We start from the raw sequence: 26,762 nt of genomic DNA on the forward strand, positions 1-26,762 counted from the left end.
TGAATGACATCTTTGATATCCAGTTCTCTAATGTGTGGAAATCCCTTTGGAGCTCTTTGTAATCCCTTATTGTTTTACCATTCCAAACAATGTAATGCCATCACCTACTTTGGCTATTCCATTAGTTAATTCAAAAAGGGCAAAAATTTGCTGCAATATTGCAGTAGTAAATCATGCAGGTAATTATTGCCATTGAACAATAACATTAGGAAAAAAAAGCTGTTCTGTAACAACACGATTACTTTAATACTTTTTCATAGAACAAGCATGTAAATTCTCTACCCATTAATAGGAAAATGCATCCAAATTATAGAACTTACTGGGATGTTTGGTTATCTTCTATGTGGGATTTCCATTTTAGGACTGATTCATAAAATATTCAAGCAATTGTTGCATGCATGTGTAAATTTATCTCATGAGAATGAGTTAAAACACTGCAGCCCTGGAAATAATACAACTAAAGTTGCCAAAATACCTGCTAGCTATATACAGCTAGAACCAACACCATATTTTTTTCAGAGGAAGTAGAGATGGCAAAATGCACGTTTCCACTGAGACAAAAATTCCAACCATAGAATTTAAATATCTTTCAGGAACATGAAAATAATCACAGATTTTTTTTAATGATATGCCATTTTCCAAATTGTATAGTGACTTAAAAAACCTAAAATAGATATCTGGATGTTATCCAATTGAACAATTGACTCTACAGAATTTCAGCACTGTCTTTTTTTACTGTGTAAATGTGATTTTAAAATAGGAAACTCCTTAGAAAATCATAACAATTTAAATAGAAGCATGTTGAATCTTCAGTTTTATTCCCTGACAGAAATCTTCATTGGATCAAGGAGCCTTGTTACTAGAATGATAACAATTTGAAACAATCCAAACAAATTGATTTATAAATTGTTACAGTTTTATGGTTTAGTATCCAAGGTTTTTGTTAAGGCCAAATAAACGGCATTTAAGTGCAATGGTTTAATTTTTAAAATACTTTTCATATGCATAAAACTGATAGAACTACTAAATACCAATTACTTTACCAGGGTTTATAGTTTATAATCAATTAATGAAGAACAAAATTACACAGGTGATGATTAATGTTGCACAAGATACATCCCTTTATTACTGTAATCACAAAATCTTGATTATTTACAGGAATGTGTATGTGAACATTAATAAATGCATTTTCTTTCATAAAGATCAAGTAGACAGAACTTATAGTGAAGAACAAAAATAACGTTCTGGCCTTGCATTGCACATCTTAGTGCAAATATTAAGACACAATCGTGTTCAATTCGCAAGTATTGCAGAATGTCATGCCACAGTCCAAAGAGGGTCAGGACATGCAGCTGTTAATAAGATGCTATAGTATATAAAAAGCCACATGTTAAATTCATAAAATATATAGTGGTTTATTTGGATGATTTTAAAGTGATTTCATTGTGGGATCTAATTCAACCGGGACAACATCCAAAGAATCTTCATATTGGAAAGTCATCTTTTCTAGGCAATGGCTTTGGCTTCAGGTAGGAATGCTTCCCAGTATTTTATCATCTGGGGAGGAAAAAAAAGAAACAATAGTAAACAGCATTTCATATATACAAATGCATATACACACATACATGACTATCCAAAATTCTTTCAATGTAAACATCTAATGCATTCCATCGAGTAAAACTCTACAATGTGTTATGATTATTTGAAAATAATCTTACCTGCTGTTGTGTTTGCACTAATGATTCCAAGTACTTGATTATAATGGTTTTGAAGTCTTTTACGCGTTCTTTCTGAGAGTAAAAGAAAATTAAGGTATTTACTTCCTGAACAACCTTGCAAAAGTTTATTTCATTAAGATCCATTTAATATTTTTTTCCCCACAACAGCCTGTATACATGCCTCAAATCTTCCTACTTCTTTGCGTATTGCTTTGGAGATTTGTTCAAAATCCCTCTCTCCTTGTTGAACTTTTGTTTCCCACTAAAAGTTAAAAAATGCAAATAATTTAAACACATATAATTAAGCATATTATTTTTTAAAAGAGTGAATATAACAATGAATAGCAATGTAATCTAAACTAAAAGGTTTCTTATTCAAAGTATATCTTCTATTGTACCTATCATCTTCGGGATAATGATTGTGATTATTCTTTATTTTTAATAGAAAATGATACCATACATACCTTCCAACAATATAATATGAAGACTTTCCCAGGCAGTACTATTCAAAACACTTTCCCTTTCAAAATTAATAGTTCTTTTGGTTTTAATTTTTAAATTCTAATTATAGTTCCAGAATATGTTGTTCAATTTCCTGTAAAGTAACAACTATAATAATAGTATAATAATAGACCTACAGCGTGGATCTCCAACCCCTGTGGCCCAGTGCCATCCTGTTGGGAACCAGGCTGTGCAAGTGGCAGGTGAGTGTACAAAAGTGCATTTGTGCAAGAGGCGCACATACGCAACCCTCTTCTGCCACACTACTGGTCCGCAGAGTCAGAAAGGTTAGGGACCACTGACCTATAGCATAAATTCTATATCCAGATATGCTTAAAAGGATTAATTATTCTTAGATTTAGGAGCATTTAATATTTAAGTCAGCCATTCATGTATGTTATTCTCAGCCCATAGTATGAAATACTCTACAGAAACTATAGTAGTCTTGGAGTTAGATACCCTAGACCACGGGTATCATACTTGTGTCATCATGGCAGCATCACATGATGTATCAGGACTTTCCCCCCCTTTGCTAAACCAGCTGGAGGCAGGCCAGCACGTGACGCATCTGGCCCGTGGACCATGAGTTTGACATCCCTGCCCTAGACCTATATCTTACATTCTATTTGAATAACTTGTATATGAATCAACAGACAGTCGTGCATTCGGAACTATCATCCCTAAAAAGGCTCCTTCCACTAAACAGAATTTCTACATAAAATTAAAGATCAATTAAAGAATATAGCAATTGCAGTGAATATGTCAAATTGACTATTAAAAGTTTCCAACTCAAATGTCATTATGGAAGAATTTGAAAAAAAACCCGGTGACAAAATATATAGAAGAAAGTCGATATGCAGAAAACCTGACAAAAGCAGTTTAAATCCAAATTCATTTAAAAAAGAAGTTACTCTGTTAAATTTCAATATCAGACTTTTAAAAATAGCCTGCAATTACTTATTTATCAAATTTATGGATTGTATTAATAAAGAACTGACTCTGCAGAATTAAAATTTTAGGCACCATAGGTCCTTAATTCTACAGTAGCTGAGTCATTTAAGAAAAGCTGAGTCATTTAAGAAAAGCAGCAAACATTTTTACAGATATGTTAGTTTTCTGTGCCATTCAATAATCTGATAATGCAAACAGCAGCCAATTTTATGAAATTACATGTAAAATGTTTTCAGTAAACTGTTCCCTCCTTATGCACATTTTAACTATAAGTCTATGCTACTCTAAAAAATTGTTAATAGACAAAACCACTATCCATTCTCAGTGATTTTATCCTTATCATACCACTGGAATACTGTATATGCTCTTGATCATTGAGCACTTTCATAAAAGTCTTCACTGAAAATCTTCACTGAAGACAATGTGCTACTTTGTTAAAAAAAAAAGTATGACTAGTATTTAAGAAAAATGTATAGGTGGAGTTGCTTGTTAATGAATATTAATAATTCTTATTCAATATAAGAAATAAGAACAGGAAGCATGTTCTCCTACCTCTTCGATTTCCTTGATGAAGCATGACAGAAAAAAGTGCAGAGGTTATGATTATGATACTCTCTAGCTCTTTTAACATTCTATTGATGATAGATTATGCTATACAAGTGAAAAATATGTATGTGCAATTGTAAATCTGACAGTCAGAAATTTATATTTTGGAAATGAGTGTTTCATATAGCAGAATATAAATTGCCTCAGTTTGAATGCTTTAACTTTTTATTTTAAAAAGTGGCATTCAGTTTGTAAAACACGAATATGAATGTACATTTAAGAAAATGTACGAAATTATTGTAATAATTGAATTAATGATGATTAAAACCATATTTGAAATGCATTAAAGCCAAAGAATATGAAGAACAAAAAGGTTTTTTAATTAAAAAGGCACCGCATTATAAAATTTACCTCTCTGATTTCATCTTTAGCTTGCTGTAATTTGTCAGGTTTGTTGGCAAGCTGAAGTTTAGCTTCAGCCTCTCGTTTTTTCTGTAACATGACTTGAGCATCTTGCCATTTCTGCCAACATTTCATTCGATGATCAAATACACCCTATAAACAATGTGGTTAAAAAAAAGATGAGAGTATACTTATTCAAAATCTGACATTTCAAGAAAAAAGTTTTGCATCTTAATTAAAAAGATCATTATCAAATGCTTAGCTTAAATGCCTATAGTTAACCATTTACAAAATAACTTGAATCTAAAGAAGTCTTTAACCTTGCCAGCTGTTGCCTTTAATGTATAAGGCTTGTGCTTGGGACTGGAAGCCCAGGATGACCCACATATGTCTCCTTACTCTCTCGTAATCCCTTACTGTCCAATCTCTCCACGCTATGAGTAGAATGAAAAAAAGAAGTGAGTGGGGAAAAAAGAAATATAAATATAAATGATATCTGGGATCAATGCCTCCTGTGACTTTTTTTTTAATGGTTACTGTCCTGCAATTACTTCTTCATTGATCTTTCTGTTTTACTGGGGTTAGAGTTAGGAAGGAAGGAAGGAAGGATAGATAACAAGACAGGCACAGGACAGCATGTACTCGAGTGGGATTCAAATTTTTTAACAACCGGTTCTTTGGGTGTGGCTTAGTTGGTGGGTGTGGCTTGGTGGTCATGTTATTGGCTGGGCGTGGCCAACTCAATATCACTCGCATCGAGGCACGCATCTCCTCGCTTGGCCTCTCAGGACTGTGGGGATGCTGCAACAGTCGTAAGTGTGAAAAATGGTCATAAGTCACTTTTTTCAGTGCCATTGTAACTTTGAATGGTCACTCCACACAAGCAAAGTACCAGCAAAAGTGGGGGAAAAACTCCAGAGAAGTTGCAGAGACAGGAAGTCTAGTCCTGCCAAGAATGTAATAAGGGTTAACAGAGAGGCAGTTTCTGTAAGCAACACCAGAATGTTTCCTTTCTGCCTTCCTTACAGGATTAGGCCAGTAATTTCTTCTAACAGCCAGTTCTTTGAACTGCTTAGAATGTTAACAACCTGTTCTAGTGAATAGGTGCTAACCTGTAGAATCCCACCCCTGCATGTACTGACTATAATGGCAATTGTGTGACTGAAAGATGCTGTGAAAGCCGTAACTGTGGGCATTACTCATGAAGTTACTTTTCTTCAGCACCATTGTAACTTGAATGGTCACTATAAATGAGGCAGTTGGCAAGAAAGGTTTATCTGTATCCTTAACTTCATGAGAACTTCCATTTATGCAATTTTCATTTTTCCAGGAATTTTTTTTACAGGTCAGTTTAGTCTGCAATAAAATTGTCTAATGTTGCTCCATCAAAATACTAACCAGACCTCATCATGATTAGTTTTCAAAGACCATATTCAGAAAAGTTCCAAGAACTTGTATGAGAGCCCCCTTGGTATAATGATTAAGAAACCAGGACAATTTCAGTTCTATCCCCACTTTCGCATGAGATCTACCTTGGGTTCACAAAATATAAATAAAATATAATGGCAAATGTCATGGCATTGAATATAAATTCTGTATCACAAGTAGTCCTCATTTTGTGAGTTTGTGACTGCCTGCCAGATTCCTCATCAATCTTGCCGCTTGTTGGAAGCTGGCTGCGAAGTTTGCAAATGGTGATCACATGATTGTGGGGATATTGCATTAGTCATGCGAGATCCAATCTGAAATCACTGTTTTCAGCAACATATTTCAAACAATCACTAAAGAAAGGTCATTAAGTGAGGAGTACCTATATATGAACATTTGTATAGATTCAAATGTAGGCTTACTTTTACAGCACCAATAAGACGAATATAATCACTGAGTAACTCAGAGAATACATAGAAATCAGCAAAAGCTTGTTCTTGATGCAACTGGTCTATTTTTTCTTCAACCTCAGCAAGCTGAGACAAAGCTCTTGATAAAGCAGTATGGTCTTCTGAGTTCCCTAACATAGCAGCACTTTTAGCAAAGGCAGCTGTATTTACAGACAGTTCTGAAACAAACAAACAAACTCATATTAATCTTCTACACCAGGAGTACTAAACTCGCACCTCGTGGGCCGGATGCGCCACATGCTGGCCTGACCATGCCTGGCTTAGCGAAGGGGGAAAAAGTCATGATATATCACATGACAATGCCATGAAGACAATGCCATTATCATGCAATATCACATGACAATGCCATGATGAGTTTTGACACCCCTGTTCTATACCAATACTCAATTCTATTTTATCTATTATTTCAACCATTTTTAAGAGATTACAAATTCTGCTACTAAGCATATGCTAAAATCACATGAACTTTGTTACTCCTGAAACGATAGTGTGCATGATATAAAGTAATCTTGTGTATCAGTAGAATCATTTCAGAGTAAAAACCTGTTATATTACTACAATCTCTGCTAAAGACAAACACTGCTAAAGTTTATATAGCAAAGTATTGGGAAATTGCTGCCAATGAAGCAAATGTCAGTAAAATAAGTTCAGTCGTGTGTATTATAATGCAAAACATGTAAGAATTTGGATGCTTGTGTAATTTACTACCTCCTTATAAAAAGATTATATCCTGCACTATAGATTAGATGAGAATCTTCAATATCTTCAGTTTAGGGCATTAAAAAAAACCCTGAACATTGTATTGATCTAATACAAAAAGAGGACAAATGTCAAGAAGAACTCCATTCTCTATCTTACACATATCCCATTGATTGCACTGGAAGATTTATGTACCTGATTTAGGCACCTGATTAGCTCCAACCTTGATTCACCCCTTTCTATCCATTTCTATGAAATTAGGAAAGACTCCTGCAACTGACAAATTTCCAATTAACTATGTTAGTTTTCTTTCTTAAATTTCCCATTTTAATGGTGCTGTACAGTTATATAATAGGTCTTGGGAAAGCATACTATATCATACTTCAATCACAGATATTAAGATTTTTATATACATAGATATCAGCTTTTACTCTCTAGCATTATTCATCCAGTTCTTTATTTTTAAAAAACCACTTTCCTTATAAGTAAATTGCAAAAGAAGAGATTCAACTAATCCACTTAATGCAACATTAACTTATTTATAAGCAGAAATATAAGAATCCCAAATGTTCAGTTACTTTACAAAGTGAAATTATTTGGTAAGAAATATCCATTGAAAAAATGGTTTCCCAGTTTCTAAAAACCATCAACATTTTTGCATGGGATGCATTGTATGCTGCATAGTTCAGCATTTAACTAGTTTCTTGTCCTGAAATTATTTAAGGTTTCTGATGAGAAGAGATTTTAGAAACATTAATTCATGTTTAATTTTAAAAAAAATAAAAATCTAATTAACGCATCTACCTTTTCTGTGACAGACCAAGGCTTCTACACTACTATGAAGTTTCCGAAGTTGCTGATCGAGATTCTCAAATTGTTGTTGCTTTTCCTCAAACCACTGGCAAAATGAAAAACAAACAAACAAACCTTTACAATTTATGCTATATTGCAAACTACAATTCCCTTCCTAAGGCAAGAAATTAACTCAGTATGAGGCAATTGATAATCCAAGCCAATAAGTAAATTAATATCTCATTTTCTACTCCTATGGTTTTAAAATGCAACTGTTGAACCTCATTAATTCATCTCATTATTCAAGTCGAAAAATCAGCTCTTACTGCATCCGATTCATTCATCTTGATCGTCATTTTGTTGACAGCGTCGGCAGCCTTGTTTACCATCCTCAATATTCCTGCCCCACTCAGAGCCTGGGTGTTAACTGCTCTCGGCAGCTGGAATTGAATGACAAATAAGGGCAAACAAACTGGTTAAAAGCCTAGAGGTTTAACTGGGCACCAAAGGGACTGAAAAGGATGTAGTGTTTTCTTCCCCCTCATACATTTCAATATAGTGGAACCTAATTTCTTAAATTTACTACTTTTACATCCTCAGAGGAAAACTTAAAAAAATAGAGTTTCAATTTGCTTTTCTTCTGCACCTTTACATTTAGATGGAACACAGAGACCATTTGTCAAAAGTTGTTACACCACCGCAAAATGCTTTAACTGGCTACTCGTATACCAACAGCAGTGGAGCTTTTAAGGGCAATGCTATGCTACTGCTTCCACATAACAAATGCAGTGACAACTTTTTTGTTGTTCAACTAGGCTATAATGTATCTTATGGAGAGAGAGGGAGGGAGGGAGGGAGAGAGAGAGATAATGAGCTAGTGTTTAATTATGTGAATATTAACTTCAAACCCTAATTATGCACATGCACCTTTCCACAGAAGATTTGTTTTTCCCTGCACCCACATAGACACAGAAAGAGAGAGGAGAGACAGTTGGCTGCAGAACTGTTAAAACCTCCATAGGTGTATTATTAAAAGAGTTTAGTTATACATTTATACATAGAAGTCACAATAGATGATTTCTTTGAAGAGCAAGAAAAGGGGTTTGGGAACCTGAATGAAGTTTTCACGGTTAACATGATATGTTAATGACCAGCTAACATTCCAGCATTTTCTTTCATCAAACAGCAGCATGTTAGGCTTTACAGTACCATCTTAGGACACACTGAATTATTTCAAAATATGTAACATTTATCAGCAGGAAAATTACATCAGCTGTATATTAATCCAACAAGAAATTTTTCTGAAGATAATTTTCTACTTTTAAATGAAAAGTGTCAAATTGAAGTCCTCTACCAGGGAATTAAATGATTGCAAGCTTTTTTGTTCTTGTAATACAAAGATGTAATCCGATATCAACTATCACATTTTGAAACAGACACAATAGTGTTTGCAGAGTTAATCAGATTACTTATCGAATGCCAGCAAGAAAAGAGGATTTCACTTGCTCTAACTTTAAATAATGGAAGTTTGTTAATAGTACTCTAGTTGTACACAAAGCCAGATGTCCACATATAATTGTTTGGTAAGGAATATGTAAAACTAAATACATGGGAAAATAGAATTAAATACCTCAGAACATTCCAAGAACTGTCTTAAATCAGGATCTTGTAATAAGGTTGGATGCTTTACTGTTCGCTGTAGGTACCTACAATTTTTAAAGTTAGAGAACATTTAGAGTTCTTGATAATATTTTAAAAATTGCCATACACAGAATCAATATATGCTAAAACAATCAGGAAAGACAGTGTATCTTAAAATTTGTATTAAAAATGTAATCCCAAGATATATAGGATAATTCAGTCTCAATAAAAGCTTTTAACATCATTTCTTTTTACTAAAACAACTAATTTAATATCAATGTTTATGGAATCTAGAATGGAAGCAAAACTGTGTAAACTAGCTTGTTGATTTGACAAAAGCTAGAGTTTCCAGTTTATATGAAAAATTAACCAAAGAGCAGAACTATTCCAATGTGTGAAGCTGTTCCTCCTGGAAAAAGTTTAATAATTCTAATTTTTGTTAGAAATGGATGTAATTTGATCAACAATATCCTTTCATATCAGTGATCACTCCTATAACACTTTATGATATATTTACCATTATTTTAACATATTAATAAAACAATAATGTGTTTCATCTTTACTATCCTGTGGTAAAAAAAAGAATGTATGTGCTGACTTTACTATTTATTCTCCCTGATTCTCCCTTTCTGCTAAACATTAGTTAGGACATTAGTTCCAATTCACAAGAATGTGTGTGATCCAGGAGTTTAGTGGGAATCACAGATAAGAAAATGCAACTAGGCAAATTACTATACCTTTAGAAAACAAGCCCTGTCACACCAGCTCTTTTAGATTTCTCAGTAAAATGCATTTTACTGCCAACATTTATTTATTCATATGGCCACCCATCTTAAGAGACACAACTCCGGCTGGCAAATAGCAATAGCATAGAATTAAATACAATAAAAACACAACACAAAACAAAAAAATCTCAGGCACCACAACCAATCTCCAACAATGCAGTCAACACCACCATCTTCAGACTCCAAGTTCACTCTATACCTACACTTGGGAGAAGAGGCAGCTCTTTATGGCCTTCTGGGAGGTTAAGATAAGGGATGCCTGACTAATCTCTAGGGAAAAGCACATTCCACATGGGCTGCTATGGAAAAGGCACACTTCCTAGGTCCCACTAAAAGGTAACACAGAAGGGTAGGGGGGAAACTGGGGCTTATCTACTCTACCTGATATGGTAGATTAGGCAAATATCCTTTTCATGTTCTGTTCCGAAGACACCTGCATACCATCAAGTTTATGTTTTATTATTGCTTTACCACTTAACTAAAATAATGGCTTCCATTATAGAACAACCCAATAATCAAGAAAATGTATATAATAAATTTATATAAAATATATGCATACTCAGTATAATCTCACAACTTTAGTAAGGATTTTAACTGATAAATTATTATCTTATTGTATGCTTAGTAGCAAGCAATTTACTGGAATATTACAAGAATCATTTCTACATTATATGGATATATGCCTGTATGTAGGCCACTCATCCACTAAAGCTGGCCTAGCAAATAGAGAAAATAGAATCCATCTTTGAATCATAGGTAACTAAGAAATATTTTCATGAAGATATCAAAATCTATTTATTGTGCAAAAATCAGACTTAATCTCAGCCCCACACAAAAAACCTGTATTTTTTTTTTAGCTTTTATTATTCTTAGGAACATAATCATGGAGAACCTCAATCCTCTTGCCCTAAATATGGAATACCAACACCAACACCACCATTATCATATCTACAAGGCTAAGCTGTTGGAAAGTTGCTCCATGTCAAAGGAAGAATTGCCAGGAGTGTAGCTATGTCAATTTTGATTAGCTTTATGTAAAACAAAATCAGGGCATATAAATCTTTTTCCAATATAGGAAAAAAATCATTCATGCATCAGATGGGCATGACATAAAGTGGATTATTCTAGTAACATCCTAAAAACATTTAACAGTATTACTGTGAAGTACTTGATGCTATCTGAGCTTGGTTGTCTGCCTGCAGACGTTTTGTTAATCTCTTCAGATCCTAGTTTGGTAACTATCCTAGGAAGGTAACAAAGCATTTGCCAGCAAACACCCAAGCAGCAAGTATTCCACAGTTCAACCCAGGCTACATATATTCATTCTATTCTATTGGTGGGAAAAGGTTTGAAAAATGATTTAGTCTGGAATATGATATTCAGGGGAAGCCAAATATTACTTTGAGAAGTTAAAATGATACTAATTTCTCAAACAAAAGATCAGTCCTAGAATATTGATATGCTGGTGACAAGTCTTGGGGAAAAAAGCTGCCCTTAAGTAACTGCTACATGGAAACATTTTGACACATTATGATTTTTCATACATAGTAATAAAGACAGCATAGAAGGATGGCATTAAAAGCCCGGTCTTGTATGAATAAATCACAAACACTTTCATAGTGGCTGTCACTTGCAGAAGCACTCAAGAATGAAATCTAGAAATTGAAATCTAGATCATTGTAAACTAACTTGAAATTCTTCCAGGTGCCACATTAAAATCGAAGCAATATTTAAACAGATGTTTAAATGCTGGATTTTGAATTATATTTGATTCTGACCAGATGCAGCTATCTTTAGCATGCTAAACAACCTTTTTGAGAGAAAATATATTTTCTGTCTTACATATATACACATACAAATACACATATATATTTCAACATGATATTCATACTGAAATATACCATCGTTATATAAACAATTTAACATTAACTTCAGATTTTATTCTGAACGGTTTCTTTTAAACTGTTTAGCATGTAAAATAAATAGACTGAGAAGCAAATAAAATTGTATAATTCACTGCACATTCATTTAACAATAGTACAGCTAATCAATTACCTTTCTAACGCTGCTCTTCTTTTTTCTACAAATTCTGTAGATGAGGAATCTTCCTTGCCTACTTTTACCTTCGTCATGCCTTTGAAGAAAGCGACATAAATTCATTTTTTAACCTGATAAAATTCTGAACTTTGTAAAGTTCATATCTAAATGTTCAGTATATTAATAGAATGAGGTCACAAATATGGTAACTGCCGTAAGATTATATGTACAAAGATGGAAGACTATAGAAACACCAATAATAGAAGAACTAGAAGAGCATTTTGTGAAGATGACAAGAGTTTGCAGAAATAGCTAAACAGACTTGTAGATTAAGGAAGGAATTCAGCTACCTTTTATAGGTTTTAAAAACTGATAAAATGAATCAATTTGGGGATTTATTGATTAAAAAGGTTTGCTTATGTGAAGAACTATGATATGTAATATGGAATGGGTATATCTGTAACTACTTCAAACAAGATCTGAAGTTGCTTTTATGTTATTCTTCATTTTTTTTATCCTTTTATAAACTTTTTCTTTTTGCATTTTTTAAAGTTTCTGTAGGTTTTATTATCTTTGCAAAATCTTATTTTAATAAAACATATTCATAAAATACCTTAAGATCACATAAATACATTTTAATTTTGTATAATTTGAACATCATGATTTTCTCTTCTGTTAAGTATGAACTTACTTATATGAACTGTATTATAGTAATGTGGAGAGAGCTGAGCTGGCTAGTTTTATTTAATTATTTTCCTTCATCTAAACATCATTGTCCAGATGAAAGTGTGAGACAAATGTTTTCACTTTACTTTTAAGACTTAGTGTCCAGTGCAGAAATTAATATGCTCAATAATTATTTTCCTTGAGATCTACCTACCAGGTTTCATGCTTCACTTGATTTTATTCTTTTAATTAAAAAAAGTTAAAAGCCAACATATTGCAAAGCAAAACAGGAACCTCAATAATTATATTTTCCTTGAAAATATAAATGGTATGAACTGCACGCTTAGGCTTTATTTAGAAATTATTTCATTTACCCTCCAAAAAGCAAAAGATAAATTGAGGTGGTAAGAGTATATTGGGAGATTAAAAAGATAACTGACAATTCATTCAAATACTAGGCTTCTGGGAAATGGATGTGTTTTCATTGCTGATTCATACATTGCAGACATTGCTATTTGGGGAGAATATCCATGACATTCTTCCAGAGTTCCAAATGGGCCCACTGATTTAAAAAGGACAGGGTATTGGTTACTTTTTCAGTAGCCTACAGAAGGGAGGAAGGACTATAGTGAAACAAAAGGTGTTATTTTTGTCCTCTTGCATTCATCCATAGAACCTGAGCAAAGTCATTTCAGAAGCATAAAACACTAGGATCAAAGAGACCATGTAAAGTAAGTCAACCATCATATTTGCAATCAGCTGAATAAGTAGCACCAATGAGTTTTTCTCTCAGCCAAGCCATTCCACCTACCCTAGCAGTCTTAGTCTAGATTAATTTCTACTTATCTGGAGTAAACATTATATAAAATCAAATGAACTTTAAACATGAATAGGCTTTTTCATAGATAAAGCTCATTCAGCTATCACTGAATTAGCACAAACATTTAGATTTACATATAATATGTTCATCTGTTGAATATGCAATGAAAAGTAAGAGTATTTCAAAGAACATTCCTGAAATCCAAAGGGAAAAAACAGTCAGCCCCAGTCTAGGGCTGTGCATACTGTGAAAACAAATTGGAAAGTGTGCTTTTGACCCTGGTAGAAGTATAGCACTTCTCAAAAATCAATGTGACTCTTAAAATAGCAGCAGCTCTTTTTTCAGACTCAACTTATATTGAAGCTTGACAAAAAAAATCAGGCAATTTAGTGAATAACAGAAAGTGCTGTACTTTCGCAATGTCCAAAACACGTCTTTCAAATTATTTTTGGAATATGCAGCCATCAACCTGACACTAATCAAACAATAGAACACTTCAGTCAGAATTCTGCTCAAGTTTTTTCAAACCAAGTATTAGTATTCTCACTATCAATGCACAATATTGTTTCTCGTTAGTCTATTTCATTTCTCCTGGGAAAGAATTCATGTTCATTTTTAGAGATATTAATTCCCTTGATTAATTTGAACACTATACCAAAGAGTTGAAAGAATTGTTTCTACAACTTTACACTCATTATTATCCTATACAAAAATGAATAAAGCTTTCTTCAATTAAGAACAGTTGAACATCAAAGTTTAATGGTGTTGTGAATATACAGTACAAACCAAAAAATAACTTCAGATGTACACCCACTTTCTCTCTAAATATATAGAGCCAGTTGGGTCAAGTGGCTAAGGCATCAGACTAGAAAGTGGGAGTCTGTGCGCTCTAGTCCCACCTTAGCTATGAAAGCCAGCTGGATGACCTGGAGCCAGTCACTTTCTCACCAACCCACTTCACAGGGTTGTTATGTGGTGAAAATAGGAAGAGGAGGATATTTTGGATATGTTCACCGCCTTAAGTTTGTAAAAATAATAAAGGCAGGGTATAAATAAATAAATAATTTCAGTTGTGAGTCTGCCCAACTCCACAATAACTCTGACATGCTTATAAATAAAAAAAAAAAACATAAAATATATCAAGAAAAAAACAACTGAATGGAAGACAATAACCAAAGACTAGGCAACAACAAACTATAAGGGTTCAACCATCATTCTAATCCAAGGCCTGGGAGAATAACCAGGGTTTTTACTTATTGCATTTATAACTGGTCATGATTCCACATAACTTTACAGAAATGCAAATATTAAAAACATTACGATCCAATAAAATACAAAAGACATAAAATGCAAATGAGTCCCAAATACCATCTGGAAGAGCTCCAACTGCTTGCATATAGTCACTAATCTAACTTCCAACCACTTTGGTTATGGTTTCTAACTTCTAATGAAGCAGGACCTGTGAATCTAGGATGATACTCAAATCAGACCTACTTCTTCAGGGTATTGGTCCCTCACATTGACATATACCACTGGAGAATCTGAAGAGCCTGATGAGAAACAGTAATTGTGTCCTGCTAGGATTCAATCTGGGTCTGCACAACCTCTGGATCCTAAGACAAGACTTTAACAGCCTCACCCATGTGGTCCAGAGTAGAGCTGTAAAGCTGAGTATCATCAGCATACTGGCGATCAGTATGTGATTAATAGAGATTAACCTAAATATTTTAACTGTCAATTTACCATAAAATTGAAACAGTAGTTAAATGTTCCAAGACCAAGGGACAACTAAATAGAACATGGAAAATACATTTTGTCATTCAAACAAAGTGTACGTTTCTTTCAAAAGTATGTTAATTTAGTTCTTACATATTTTCTTTTTTAAAAAAATCTCAAGAGCAGGGCTTCCTTTATTTATTTATCAATTTTATTGCATAAACTACTCACCTCCTTCACAGAGGAACTTTGGGTGGTATAGAAATAAAATATTTTAAAAAAATTGAAGATATAAATTTAAGTAAGATACAAAGATACTTAAAATTTAATATTAAAAATCAATTAAAAGGCAGGGTGCATGCTCTTCTGTAAGCTTATAGTGAGATAACAGAACCAGATTTTTAGACATTTCCGAAAAGCTATGAGACTGGAGGTTAAGCTTGCTTCTAGGGACAGAATGTTCCAAAGCCAGCAATGGCAGAAAAGACTCTCTTTCTAGACCCTGCCAGTCAGAATTCTTTAACTGACAGGTTTGTGACATCTCTCTCCTACCTAATCAGGTAGGATGTGCTGGTATAATGGGATGAAGATGGATCTGTAGGTAACCTGGCCCCATACCAGCTTTATTTCCTCCTTTGGAAATGCAGCGAAACTACTGACCCCTTCTTAGAAAATTGTGTTTAAACACAACAAATATATATTGACTGTAATGCAAAGCAAACCTATTAAGTTTAAATTCAGTTATTGAAATATTACAAATAACAATATGTAACATAATAATATATGTACTTCATTATTCCATTATCAAGAAGACAGTTTCGGTTAGAGGTCAGTGAAAATAAATTTCACTAATAAGATAACTATTTTCTTTATCTTCTCTAGTCTCTAAATAAGCAATTTAGTCATGGTTAGAGGTTAGTGAAAATGAAGAAAATATATATTTTTCCTGCCCTCATAGACCTCTGGACATCTAAATACAGATCTCTTGCAGGTCTATTGATCCAGGGTTAATAATCTCTACTTTAAATGTAAAATTTGTCAAATAGATGTAAAAATAGATTTATGTGATGCAACGTAATTTTTACTGTCAGGACAATAGTTTCACTTTGGAAGATGAATGCCATTATTCATTAGTCACACTTACCTACAATACTCTTTTCTGGAGCTGGTGGTACAATGTAACCAACATGAAGGTATTTTGATGCTAACTTGCCATACAAACCAAGAAAATCACTGAATCTTCTTTTAACAGAGAATTCATTTTTGTGAAACATAGTTAGGGAAGTCTAAAAAAACAAAAAAGGCATTTGTAAAATATACCACATTTATATAGTGCTGAACACTAAATATTTGATTATTTATCATATAATAGGTACCTTTGTAGTGACTCTGTATGCCATGTAAGCATTCATGCCATCCCCTGCATGGTACATGAAAAAATACACACATTTATTAACAATTTAGATTTATCCATTTATATAATTTATTAACAGTAGAGTTTTTATACATGTGACTTAGTTACATCAAACTTTAACGATAAAATAAAGTAATATTTCTTTAATTAATATAGTAAGTTTCAAACTTACCAACTTTTTCTGGATCTGACACATTAATTTCAATATCAAATGCATCCCCATTTGCTTCTTCTTCAATCTAAAAAAAGCATATTAAACAGTAAGTAATCTTTCCAAGAATCTAAATTTAATGTCATTACAAATTCTAAAAGATTAAACAACACACTTTCTTCTCTGTGGTTCAAGAAATATCAAAAGCCCAATCATAGCTCACTAGATTTTCAATACGGCAGTCATTTGAACAATTAAGATTAGAAAAGAAAAAGCACAATCCTTGCTAATTCTGAAGAATATTATGAATACAATTAATGTTGAGTAACCATGACTGAAAAGTTTTCATACAAAAAATAAAAAGATTTATCAGCATTAAAACACTTTTTTAGCACTGAGAATAAAGGCTACTTGTATCTTGATGAAAACTATTCCAACAAATTATCCCAATAGAGTACAACTAATTATGACAAAAATTGCAAAAAAATTGGCATTCCTATAAATATTTTTCTTATCATTAAGGAGAGAGCAAACCCCGCTCCTTTCTAGCACTGATGAAGTTATCTAGTTCGGTAATAAAATATCTACAAGAAAACAACCAAACTCAGAGAGCACTAAGGACCTCACATAATTTTTACTAAAATAATCCCTTGATATAAACAAAGATAGACAAGATATGGACCAGCCAAAGATGTTGTTGTATTTTTCTGTTCTTAGCATGCTACAAAGAACCCAAAATCTTAATTGTGAACTATGAAATTTATGATCAAAATAAACTAGATGTTCCAATCTAGTGAGTTCTTAATAGAAAATTTAAGTAGTTTAAATCCATACTGAGTTCAGCATGCTTACTGGAGGATAAATATAAGAATAGGGAGAATAAATACAGTACTGGCAAGGGTCCAGGCTATTTGAGAAATCTACTCACCCCAATGGGTCAGCCCCACCTGTGCCAACAGAGGGAGCATACTGTGGGTCTCATCAGCCAAGGAATTTCGGCTGCTGGGATCCAGAGGAGTGACTTCTCTGCCCTGGTTCCTGCCTCTGGAACATCTTATCCCGAGGTGAGATTGGTTCCCACTCTCCTGATGTTTCAAAAGAGCCTCAAGACCTGACTCTGCCAGATGGTTTGGGGACCCAATGGGGGATCTTTATACTAGAGGTGGTTAACTAGTTAAAACTCAATGCCACCTCTCCACCCCCATGTGTTTGGCTCCCTTCTTTACCATCCTGGCTCCTTGATTTTATCTGCTAATGTTTTTACTTGCTGAGTTTTTAGAGTCAATAACATTGATGTTTTTCAATTTTTTTATGTTGTAAGGATCCAGAGTTATTGGCTACAAGATGGACAGCAAATAAATTTGATAAATTAATAAATATGTTTCTGCCAACTTAGAGATCAGTATATCTATTTAGGTGTTTCTAAGTTGGCAGAGACATAGTATTTATCAAATTTATTTGCTGCCCATCTTGTATCCAATGATTCTGGGTGGCTTACAACAAAAGTGAATTAAGATTAAACAAGATAAAGCGCAATCTTCCTAATTCTGAAGAATATTGTAAATATGATTAATGTTGAGTAACTATGACTGAAATGTTGAGTAATTATGACTGAAAAAATAAAGTCAGGATATTAAGTAGATAATTGCAAAATCATTTAAAGCTTTCCAAGTTTTCATAATTGGCAATAGCCACTGTGTTAAAATATTTATTCCAACATTCAATCAAAAAGGCTCCAACTACTTATATACAATTAATAGAAAACAAGACAGCATTCCCTGTGGACGTGACCATAATTGTAGGAATTATAAAACCAGTTCCATGCATAAATTTATCATTAGAATAAATATCAATTTCTAAAGCAAGTTAATTATTTCTTTATTGCTAGAGAATTTTATTGTGTACACAGCCAATATATTCACATTTACTTTGATTATATGTTGTGTACCCAGACCCAGCTTGAAAATTGCCTTATTAACTTCATTAATACCTCTTCTCTGCATATATCAAAATCCACTGGGGTCACTACTGTTTTTGATTCCATTCTTGGTGCTATTAGTGTTGTTGGGGTAACAGGAGTTATAGCTGGAGTAGAGTCTGAAGAAAGTATTGGTTCCCTTTCTGGACTATCCAAAGAAACTTCTTCTGTTGCTTCTAGAAAAAAAAAAGAACCATTCATACTTTAGCCTGGATATTTTTATACACATGTATACAGTGAGAAAGATTTATCTTTCATTTCAGATCACTGATCCTCAGTATAATTGTGAAAAGTCTAGAATTCAGAGCAAGCTTAATTTAAATTATATATTGCATGATTAATATTTGTAACAGATTCTGTACTTCTGTACTTAGTAGTTACAATTAACAGAACAAGTAACAGAAACGTATGTTAATGCAAATTAAAATCACTTGCAAAAGTAATCAGCATACTACTAAAAGGAAGGGAAGCCATACTGAATACACATTTTACTATCATCCATCAATTAAATACAAATATGGGTGAAAGACAGTTATGGAATGAACCTTGTTCTTAGCCTAAGTACTGCCTGTAAGTTTGGTGGGCTTCTAAGGCCAAGCAGATAACACACAGGCAGTTTAATAACAACTTCTTTCTACAAGCTGCCCTCTTAGCAAAAGTTAAGCCATAATTTCAGGCATTATGAATATAATTATAATATTTATCTGTTTTAATATATACATCTAAATTATGAAGAGATCAGATAGAGAAATGAAGTAAAGTAATATATTTCAAAGTACATTTCTTCACTTAAAATGTATATAACCAAATAGTTATAGTTGTTAAATGAGTAAATATTTACAATAAGTATAACATAGTACTTTAGTGATAAAATCTTAAAGCATCCTAGAGTGGATATATTCTACATGTCCTTGGATCCAGGACATTCCAAGTATCTTATGAACAGTGAGCTGCTTGGATGGTATGCAAGAGAAGAGCTGCTGATCGAATATATTTTTATATCACTATGATTGTTATAATTCAACATAAAGCTGTTTTTAAATAAAGTAATAAATATTAAGCTACTGATCCTGGAATGTAATACCATAATAATTAAAAATACAAGCAGACCTTGTTTAGTGACTGCCTTGTTTTGTAACCATTCACAATTATAATGGTGATAAAAAAGTAACCTTATGACCAATGCTTGCATTTATAATTTTCACAAGTCTGAGCAAAGGAAAAACTGAAGAAATATTGTAAGCACAGACAGAGTTTCTTTTAGCAACCACTTGACTTAACAACTGAGATTCAGGTTCTCATTGGGGTTGCTATACCTATAAAGGGTGAAGCAACCATGAGTTACTCTTTCTTAAAGACTGGTTTTAATTATTTAGAATTCAGGAAATTTAACATTCTTTTGACCTGCAAGGAACTTCTGCCAAAGTGTCTTTAGATCAGCTTCTGGTAACTTCATTACTCATTGCTAGATAACAATCAGAAGTGGCTTGCCATTTCCTTATCCTAGGTGTTTGTTTTTTAATTTACCAAAATTTAATTTACCAATGGTCCTGGCTTTTCCTGTCCATCCCACAAATACAAACAATAACATTAGCTTTTCAAGATCAATCAAGATTGTACTGAATTTGTTTTTTACTTAGTCACAGATTTTTCTGCAGTTTCTTTTTCAATGAAAAATTGATACCTTATGAAAAAGCACTAATAAGGTGTGGCTAGAGCAAACGTTTTACATTTTTTAAACAAGCACTGTTTACATTTTTAAGTAGCTGTTCCCAACTCTCAAGGAATTCTATATTGGCTCTTGAAATACTTGCAGTTATTTAGTCTGCTAGAGGTCACAATCCAAGTTAAATAATCAATGTAATTTATCCCAGAAATTAGCATCAAACCTCCCCTAAAAGCAACTGAATAGAAATAGCAAATTAATAAAAATGCTAAAAGTAACTGAATAGAAATACTCATTTAATTGTATAAGTAGCCATGTGGACAAGCTTCTCATACAATGTGTAACCTTGATTATATTCTGCTTTAAAGAACAAAGTGTCATAAAGATGAAATACATCAGTTGTTTGATCTTGGAGAGCAATTGCTACATAATTTATACTGCAGGATTCTCAGAAATGTGCTCACATTGGTTGCATTTTCTTCCAAAACAATCCAGTACATGATAAAGAAAAAAGGGAAGCCCAAAAGTTGTAACTTCTGCTCTAAGGAGAACTGAAGTAGGAGAACTGAATTAATGTCATGCAACTGAATGACCCTTTCTTGAACGTCATTTATAAAACCATGCCTGTCAGTACATATGCACAAATGAAGCTAATTTAATTCAACTATGTCCTTCATGCTTCAGTTACCGAAACAGTTTCAATAAAACATGTTCTGTGTTATAGTTTAAGCCAAGAGAGACTGAATATAGGAATTATGGCTTGCCTTGTTAAACTTAGGTCAAAGCATGATTTCCCAAGATGAAACATAATAGGAAGCTGTTAATATGCAAAAAAGAGAGAAGAACGAACTTTTAATCTTTCAATCTCTACTCTGTATATACAAAGAAAACAGTATGTATTAATGCTGGCAAAGGCCTGATCTTTTAATATATCATAATTTTACACAGGAGATATTTGCTTGTTGTCCCCTGCAATGCTATACTTGCTATGTTACAGTTATTCAGACCAATTTTGTTTAAATGTTAAAAATTGTTCTGATGTATTTAATAGCAACTAAATGATGATAAAGAATGCAAAATAGATCACTAAAATTATATATTGAAAAAGAAAGTATGAAGTTTCTCCAGTAAATAACTGGTCTAAAAATGGGAAAGAAATTACCAGCAAAAAGGTCTTCCCTGTCATCATCTAATAAGATTTCTGTAGGTTTAGGACCATTTGAATTTGTACTGATGTCCTCTGCTGGAAGACTGGCTGGTTCTGGAGATGAAGGGCTTGACTAGAGAAAGGAACAATGAGTTGAGAAACAGTCAGTATTTACACTATGATTTTTTAAATTAACATTCACAAGCAGAGAATATATTTACTCATGTCAGCACTTTCCATTTCCTCAAAGATGTAGAATAACATACTAAGAAACCATTAATTATTGTTTAGCGGGATATCTTAGCTAATGTTTTCACTTTGTGATATTCACTATATTCTTCATTTGTATGCACTCATATATCAGTCTAAAATTTAATTCATATTTGTTAATCCAACTTAAATGTGGTAACATTGTAGACTTTTAAAGCTCCTATAACAGGAAATACTTTATTGCCAAGTAATAAAAAGAGGTTGATGTAAGTATATCCAAACTTTAAAAGCTTTTAAAATTATAACCATATGAAGGCTTAATTATATTAAATATCATTTAATCCAGTTGAACTTCTGAATTAATTTATATATATCAGTAAATATTTCAAAAAATATTTGTAAGTTGTGGTAGCTTAAAGTTTCAAAACTTAAAAAAAGACAATAGTTTCTAAGTGACTGTGCAATGGGCTAACACGGATTATCATAAACAAAATGTAAAAACATCAAATACTTAAATTTTACACATTGCCAAATGAAGCAAAATAAGTTAAGAAATGGGCTGCCAATGAATGAAACATAAAAGACTAGTAATGTAAATTCCTATGAAGCTAGGCTAGAGCACCTCTAAGGTAGTCTAGCTATTTTGACCAACATTTAAAATACCCATTGGACAATTAGATAAAAACATTTCATGGATATAAAATAAGGCCTAACAGAACAGGCTTATCTATTCAACAAATATCTATCAGGATAAATGACTAAAAGCTAATCACCATAGAGACATAGCAATACTGCTGAACAATGAGATTCTATTTAGTCATTACATATATAATACAAAAGGAGTAAAATAACCCAGAGTCTGGAAGGGCCACTCTTTCGTTTGTTCACTCCAATAAGGGGTGACTAAGTACAATTGGAAATTAGATGGGCAGGAGAGTACAAACTGATCTCCAGTTTGTTGTCAGCAAGTCATTCTTATTTACTTAAGATTAGAAACTATTTCAACTGCAAACTAAAGCTATCAAACTAGAAGTCATGAACATTTTGTGGTTGTGGATTCCATTACTGCCCATTCATTTTAGTACATGAACCCATAGTCTACCAGTAGAGCACTCGAAACTCAGATTTTGAATATACAATAATGGCACATATAATCAGAAAAAGAAATATAAACCAAACTTTGGGTAACAAACATAAGCTACCGTATATACTCGAGTATAAGTCGACCCGAATATAAGCCGAGGCACCTAATTTTACACAAAAAACTGGGAAAACTTATTGACTCGAGTATAAGCCGAGGGTGGGAAATGCAGCAGCTACTGGTAAATTTCAAAAATAAAAATAATTAATTTGGGAAACGATCTCACTATCATGAAAGGTTTAATTGATTCACTAACCCAAAAGAAGAAGATGATGATGACAGCGGGAGGCAGGAGTCACTCTCTTCCCCTCCCTCGGAGGCCCCCTGAGTCAGGAGTCACTACCGCCGGCGCGGCCCCAGTCCCGCCGCCTCGGGAAGGGAAAGGCAAAGCGCTTTTTGCCTTTCCCTTCCCGGCTTGGCTGTTGGGAGTCGCTGCCGCCGGAGGCCGCGACTCCACACCATTTTTTTTTTCAGAGGGAATCTGACTCGAGTATAAGCCGAGGGGGATTTTTTCAGCACAAAAAATGGGCTGGTAAACTAGGCTTATACTCGAGTATATACAGTATTCAGATAAAAGACATGCCAAAGCTACCTATCCTAAATAGAGGTCTGCAAAATGTATTGATCACCTATAAGATTCTAGTAGTTCAAAACAAGGAATTCTTAAGTAAAAATATTTTCCACACCTGTACGAATTTCCCTGGGGTGATTACATATAATAGGGAGATTCCCTGGAGAGACTAGTGTTGATTTAAATTACATGCGAGGCTTTGTATTTATATTGCAGATAATGCATCTGAGCATTTATGTATTTATCAGACAGAGGAAACAATGCTGAGACAGGAGAAACTGATAAGATACTTTCAATGCAACTATAGTGTAACTCTTTTAGATATTAATATTTTCATTCTCTCTGTGACATCACCAACCCATGCCTGTTAATACTGCAGGATACAGATATCCTTCTTAATTGTTAAATGGAACCAAATCCAGGAGAAATGGTTACTAAAAAAAACAAAACCTAAAGCTGCTATAATTCTGTAGTTATTTGAGCACTGAATTTTCAATAACTCAATGAAACAAAATAGGGCTTTTAGTTATATCAGAATATTGTACAACATACTCTGATAAACAGCAGTGTCCCATGGTTGTAGAGATAAAACTTGTGATAGTAACTTTGTTATGTAGCAAAGATTTTAACCAAAGATCCAAATTCATCTCTCATACATTGAGTTGTTGGGCTCAAAAATTAGTGACTTCTTACAAATTACAAAATTAAACCTACAATTTAGTTACGAAATCAAATTCTGAAAATATCAAATCTTATTTAGAACTACTAATTTCACATTAATATACAACTCAATGTACATTGATTTTATGCATGCATATACACAATTTCTGCTGTTTCAGTCTTTGTTCCTGTAAAAGCTACTTTGGCTGATAGTTTTACTCACAAGAGTACATTCTAAGAGGTCAAACTGAAATGTATGAGAAATATGAATATCTATATAATTAGATCTAATTAATACCAACAAATTATTTCTGGTTGTCTTGTTTATAGTGTTATATATTTAAACTGAGCCATTTAGAAAGGCAGGAATACTATATTCAATTTTTTGAAAGCTTATTTCCTTCACATATTTTGCCTATGTTTTTCACAAGGAGGAAAAATACTACTGACTCAGCATAAAAAGGTGCAAGTAAGTTTAGGAAACAGCCAGCAAAGCTTCAGTACTTCCTTCCTGTGGGAGAAGGTTTATTAAATGTTTTTATTTATCATATATGGCAAACAGATACTAAATGTGGTTGTTTACAAATTAGAACATTTTGATTTATATGTTGTGTTAGATCTATAAAGATTAACATGAGACAAGCCACTATCAAGTTTCTTTTATTAAATTTAATAGTTGCATTCAAGATACATACACCAGTGCCTGACCTAATTAAATTTTCATCAATGGTGCAGAACATGAGTACTCAATAAGGAAACAAATAAAATCCTATATTGAAAAATACACACTGTGTACTACTCGGCTTCAATTTATCAGTAGGTTTATAGCGCAACCATCTACACACTAACTAAAAAGTTAATCGATTGACTTCACTGGGTGGCACTCCCAGCAAAACTTCAGAAGTATTTGAACATTTTCCAGTAACATTTTACAGTATTCCCCAATTAGCAGCCCCCATAGCAGTTATGACTGTAACAACCGAGAAATATTTGAAACAGCAAAAATAGCTCAGGAATATTCAAATACAGGTAGTCCTTGACTTACGACCACAGTTGAGCCCAAACTTTATGTTGCTAAGAAATATGTTAAGTGAGTTTAGCCCCATTTTACGACTTTTCTTGCCATGTATGTTAAGTGAATCATTGCAGTTGTGGTATCATGGTTGTTAAGTGAATCTGGTTTCCCCATTGACTTTGCTTGTCAGAAGGTCACAAAAAGTGATCACATGACCCCAGGACACTGCAACCATCATAAATACAAGTCAGTTATCAATGGCATCCGAATATAAGTCACGTGACTGCAATGGTCATAAGTGTGAAAAAAATGGTCATGTCACTTTTTTTCAGTGCCGTTGTAAACTTCAAACAGTCACTAAATGAACTGTTGTAAGTCAAGGACTACCTGTATACACTTCATTCATAGAAAGGCATTTTTAACAGATGTTTTCTTTATGCAGCAATGCAAGGAATATGCTCACCCTCAAACAATTGGCAATTTCAGACCTCATTCTCCAGAAGCAGCCCACTACTTGGGAAACCTACTGAAGGAAATCCACTCAGTGACTATTTTACGTCCTTGCCCAAAGTGGGGAAAATTAAATTGCTTGTTTAAGGACCCAGATATGTTGATTCAGTAACCACTCAGAGAGGGCAGTAAAAGCACCGTGAAGCCGTATATAAGTCTAAGTGCTATTGCTAAGTGCTTTTTTTTAGAAAAGAGTCACAGCTGGGAATAAACCCAGAGCTGGCTGCTGCAATTCGGGTTGGCGAACCCCAGCCCAGGGAATGGCTGGGAAAGAGGAGGCAGGTGCCACTCGCAGGAGTAAGCCAAGGTTTGAGGAAGGCCCCCCCCCCAATTAAGTCAAAACCTCTCGGACGGAGGGGGGGGGGACAGTCGTGACAAACCCAACAGCAGCTGCCCTGGGAGAAGGAATAAGGAGTTCCAAGTAGAGAGAAAAGTGGGAGAAACCGCGACTCCTTCCTCCTTACCTCCAGGGTGGACACGGTGCTGATGAAAAGGTCCTCCCCGTCCTCTAGCTCCTCGAACTCTGTCGGCTTGCTGTCCCCAAACGGAGGGGGCTCCCTTTCTGTCGCCATCTTTCCCCGCTCTCCCGCCCCCCCCAAACCCTACTCTTCTCGAGGCGCGAGATTTCCGGCAAGCTACAGCCAGTCAGATGACGACGATAAACTACGCCCCCTTTTCTTCCCCCTCACGTGACGGCCGCTGGTGACCCGATGCGCGAGATCCTCCTTCCCTACACGAGGCCGGGAGGGGCGGAGCTTCTAGGGAACGGTGAGGGACAAGCTGGTAGAACCGAAGGGAGGAGTATGGGGCGGGGCGGGGCGGCGGTGGAGGGCGAGAAAGCCGTTGTGGAGGTGGGAGCGGCAGCAACGCGGAGGCGGGAGAGGGAAAAAGCCGCTATTGCTCTTCTTCTGGGTGCGGAGAACTTGGCTTGTGACGTGTAAATCTCCTGTTATCCCACAAGTGCTTTTTTTCAGGACCTTTCGCTTCTTATCCAAGAAACTCTACCCGACTCTGTAGTCTCTTCCCCAAACCCCAAAAACTTTAACCTTAGACTGTCTACTATTGACCTCACCCTTTCCTAAGAGGTCTGTAGGGGGCGTGCATAAACGCACCAACGTGCCTACCGT

General features: G+C 34.2%; 1 protein-coding gene across 3 annotated transcripts; it reads right to left on the bottom strand.

Moving 5' to 3' along the window:
- Positions 1-1,097: 1,097 nt before the first annotated feature.
- SNX2 (sorting nexin 2) lies at positions 1,098-26,248 on the bottom strand. 3 transcript variants are annotated; one of them, XR_015748112.1, is made up of 15 exons: positions 26,100-26,248; positions 21,544-21,661; positions 18,728-18,891; positions 16,759-16,825; positions 16,549-16,592; positions 16,317-16,458; positions 11,989-12,067; positions 9,138-9,213; positions 7,834-7,947; positions 7,520-7,613; positions 5,969-6,174; positions 4,128-4,271; positions 1,896-1,980; positions 1,719-1,786; positions 1,098-1,557 (listed from the first exon to the last, which is right to left on the bottom strand). XR_015748112.1 is itself a non-coding variant. In XM_026673642.2 (15 exons), the coding sequence occupies exons 1-15, from the start codon at positions 26,205-26,207 to the stop codon at positions 1,507-1,509; spliced, it is 1,560 nt and encodes a 519-aa protein (XP_026529427.2). In that variant the 5' UTR covers positions 26,208-26,248; the 3' UTR covers positions 1,098-1,506. The 3 variants fall into 3 exon arrangements, 2 of the variants coding, with proteins under 2 accessions (XP_026529427.2, XP_087814145.1); XM_026673642.2 differs by having other exon boundaries at positions 1,719-1,790; positions 1,900-1,980; XM_087958019.1 differs by lacking the exon at positions 21,544-21,661 and having other exon boundaries at positions 1,719-1,790; positions 1,900-1,980.
- Positions 26,249-26,762: the final 514 nt, after the last annotated feature.

Source organism: Notechis scutatus, chromosome 2 (assembly GCF_049901735.1).
Source record: "Notechis scutatus isolate UNSWTSFEM ecotype Mainland chromosome 2, rNotScu1.2, whole genome shotgun sequence".
NCBI lineage: Eukaryota > Metazoa > Chordata > Lepidosauria > Squamata > Elapidae > Notechis > Notechis scutatus.

Bases quoted from the DNA above. Each gene is read 5' to 3' on its own strand.
- SNX2 (XM_026673642.2), bottom strand. From the start codon at position 26,207: ATGGCGACAGAAAGGGAGCCCCCTCCGTTTGGGGACAGCAAGCCGACA. The intron at 16,459-16,548 runs GTACCTATTATA...TTGTTTTTTTAG, and splicing joins CATACAGAGTCACTACAAAG to ACTTCCCTAACTATGTTTCA. The intron at 7,614-7,833 runs GTAAGAGCTGAT...TCATTTTGCCAG, and splicing joins AGATGAATGAATCGGATGCA to TGGTTTGAGGAAAAGCAACA.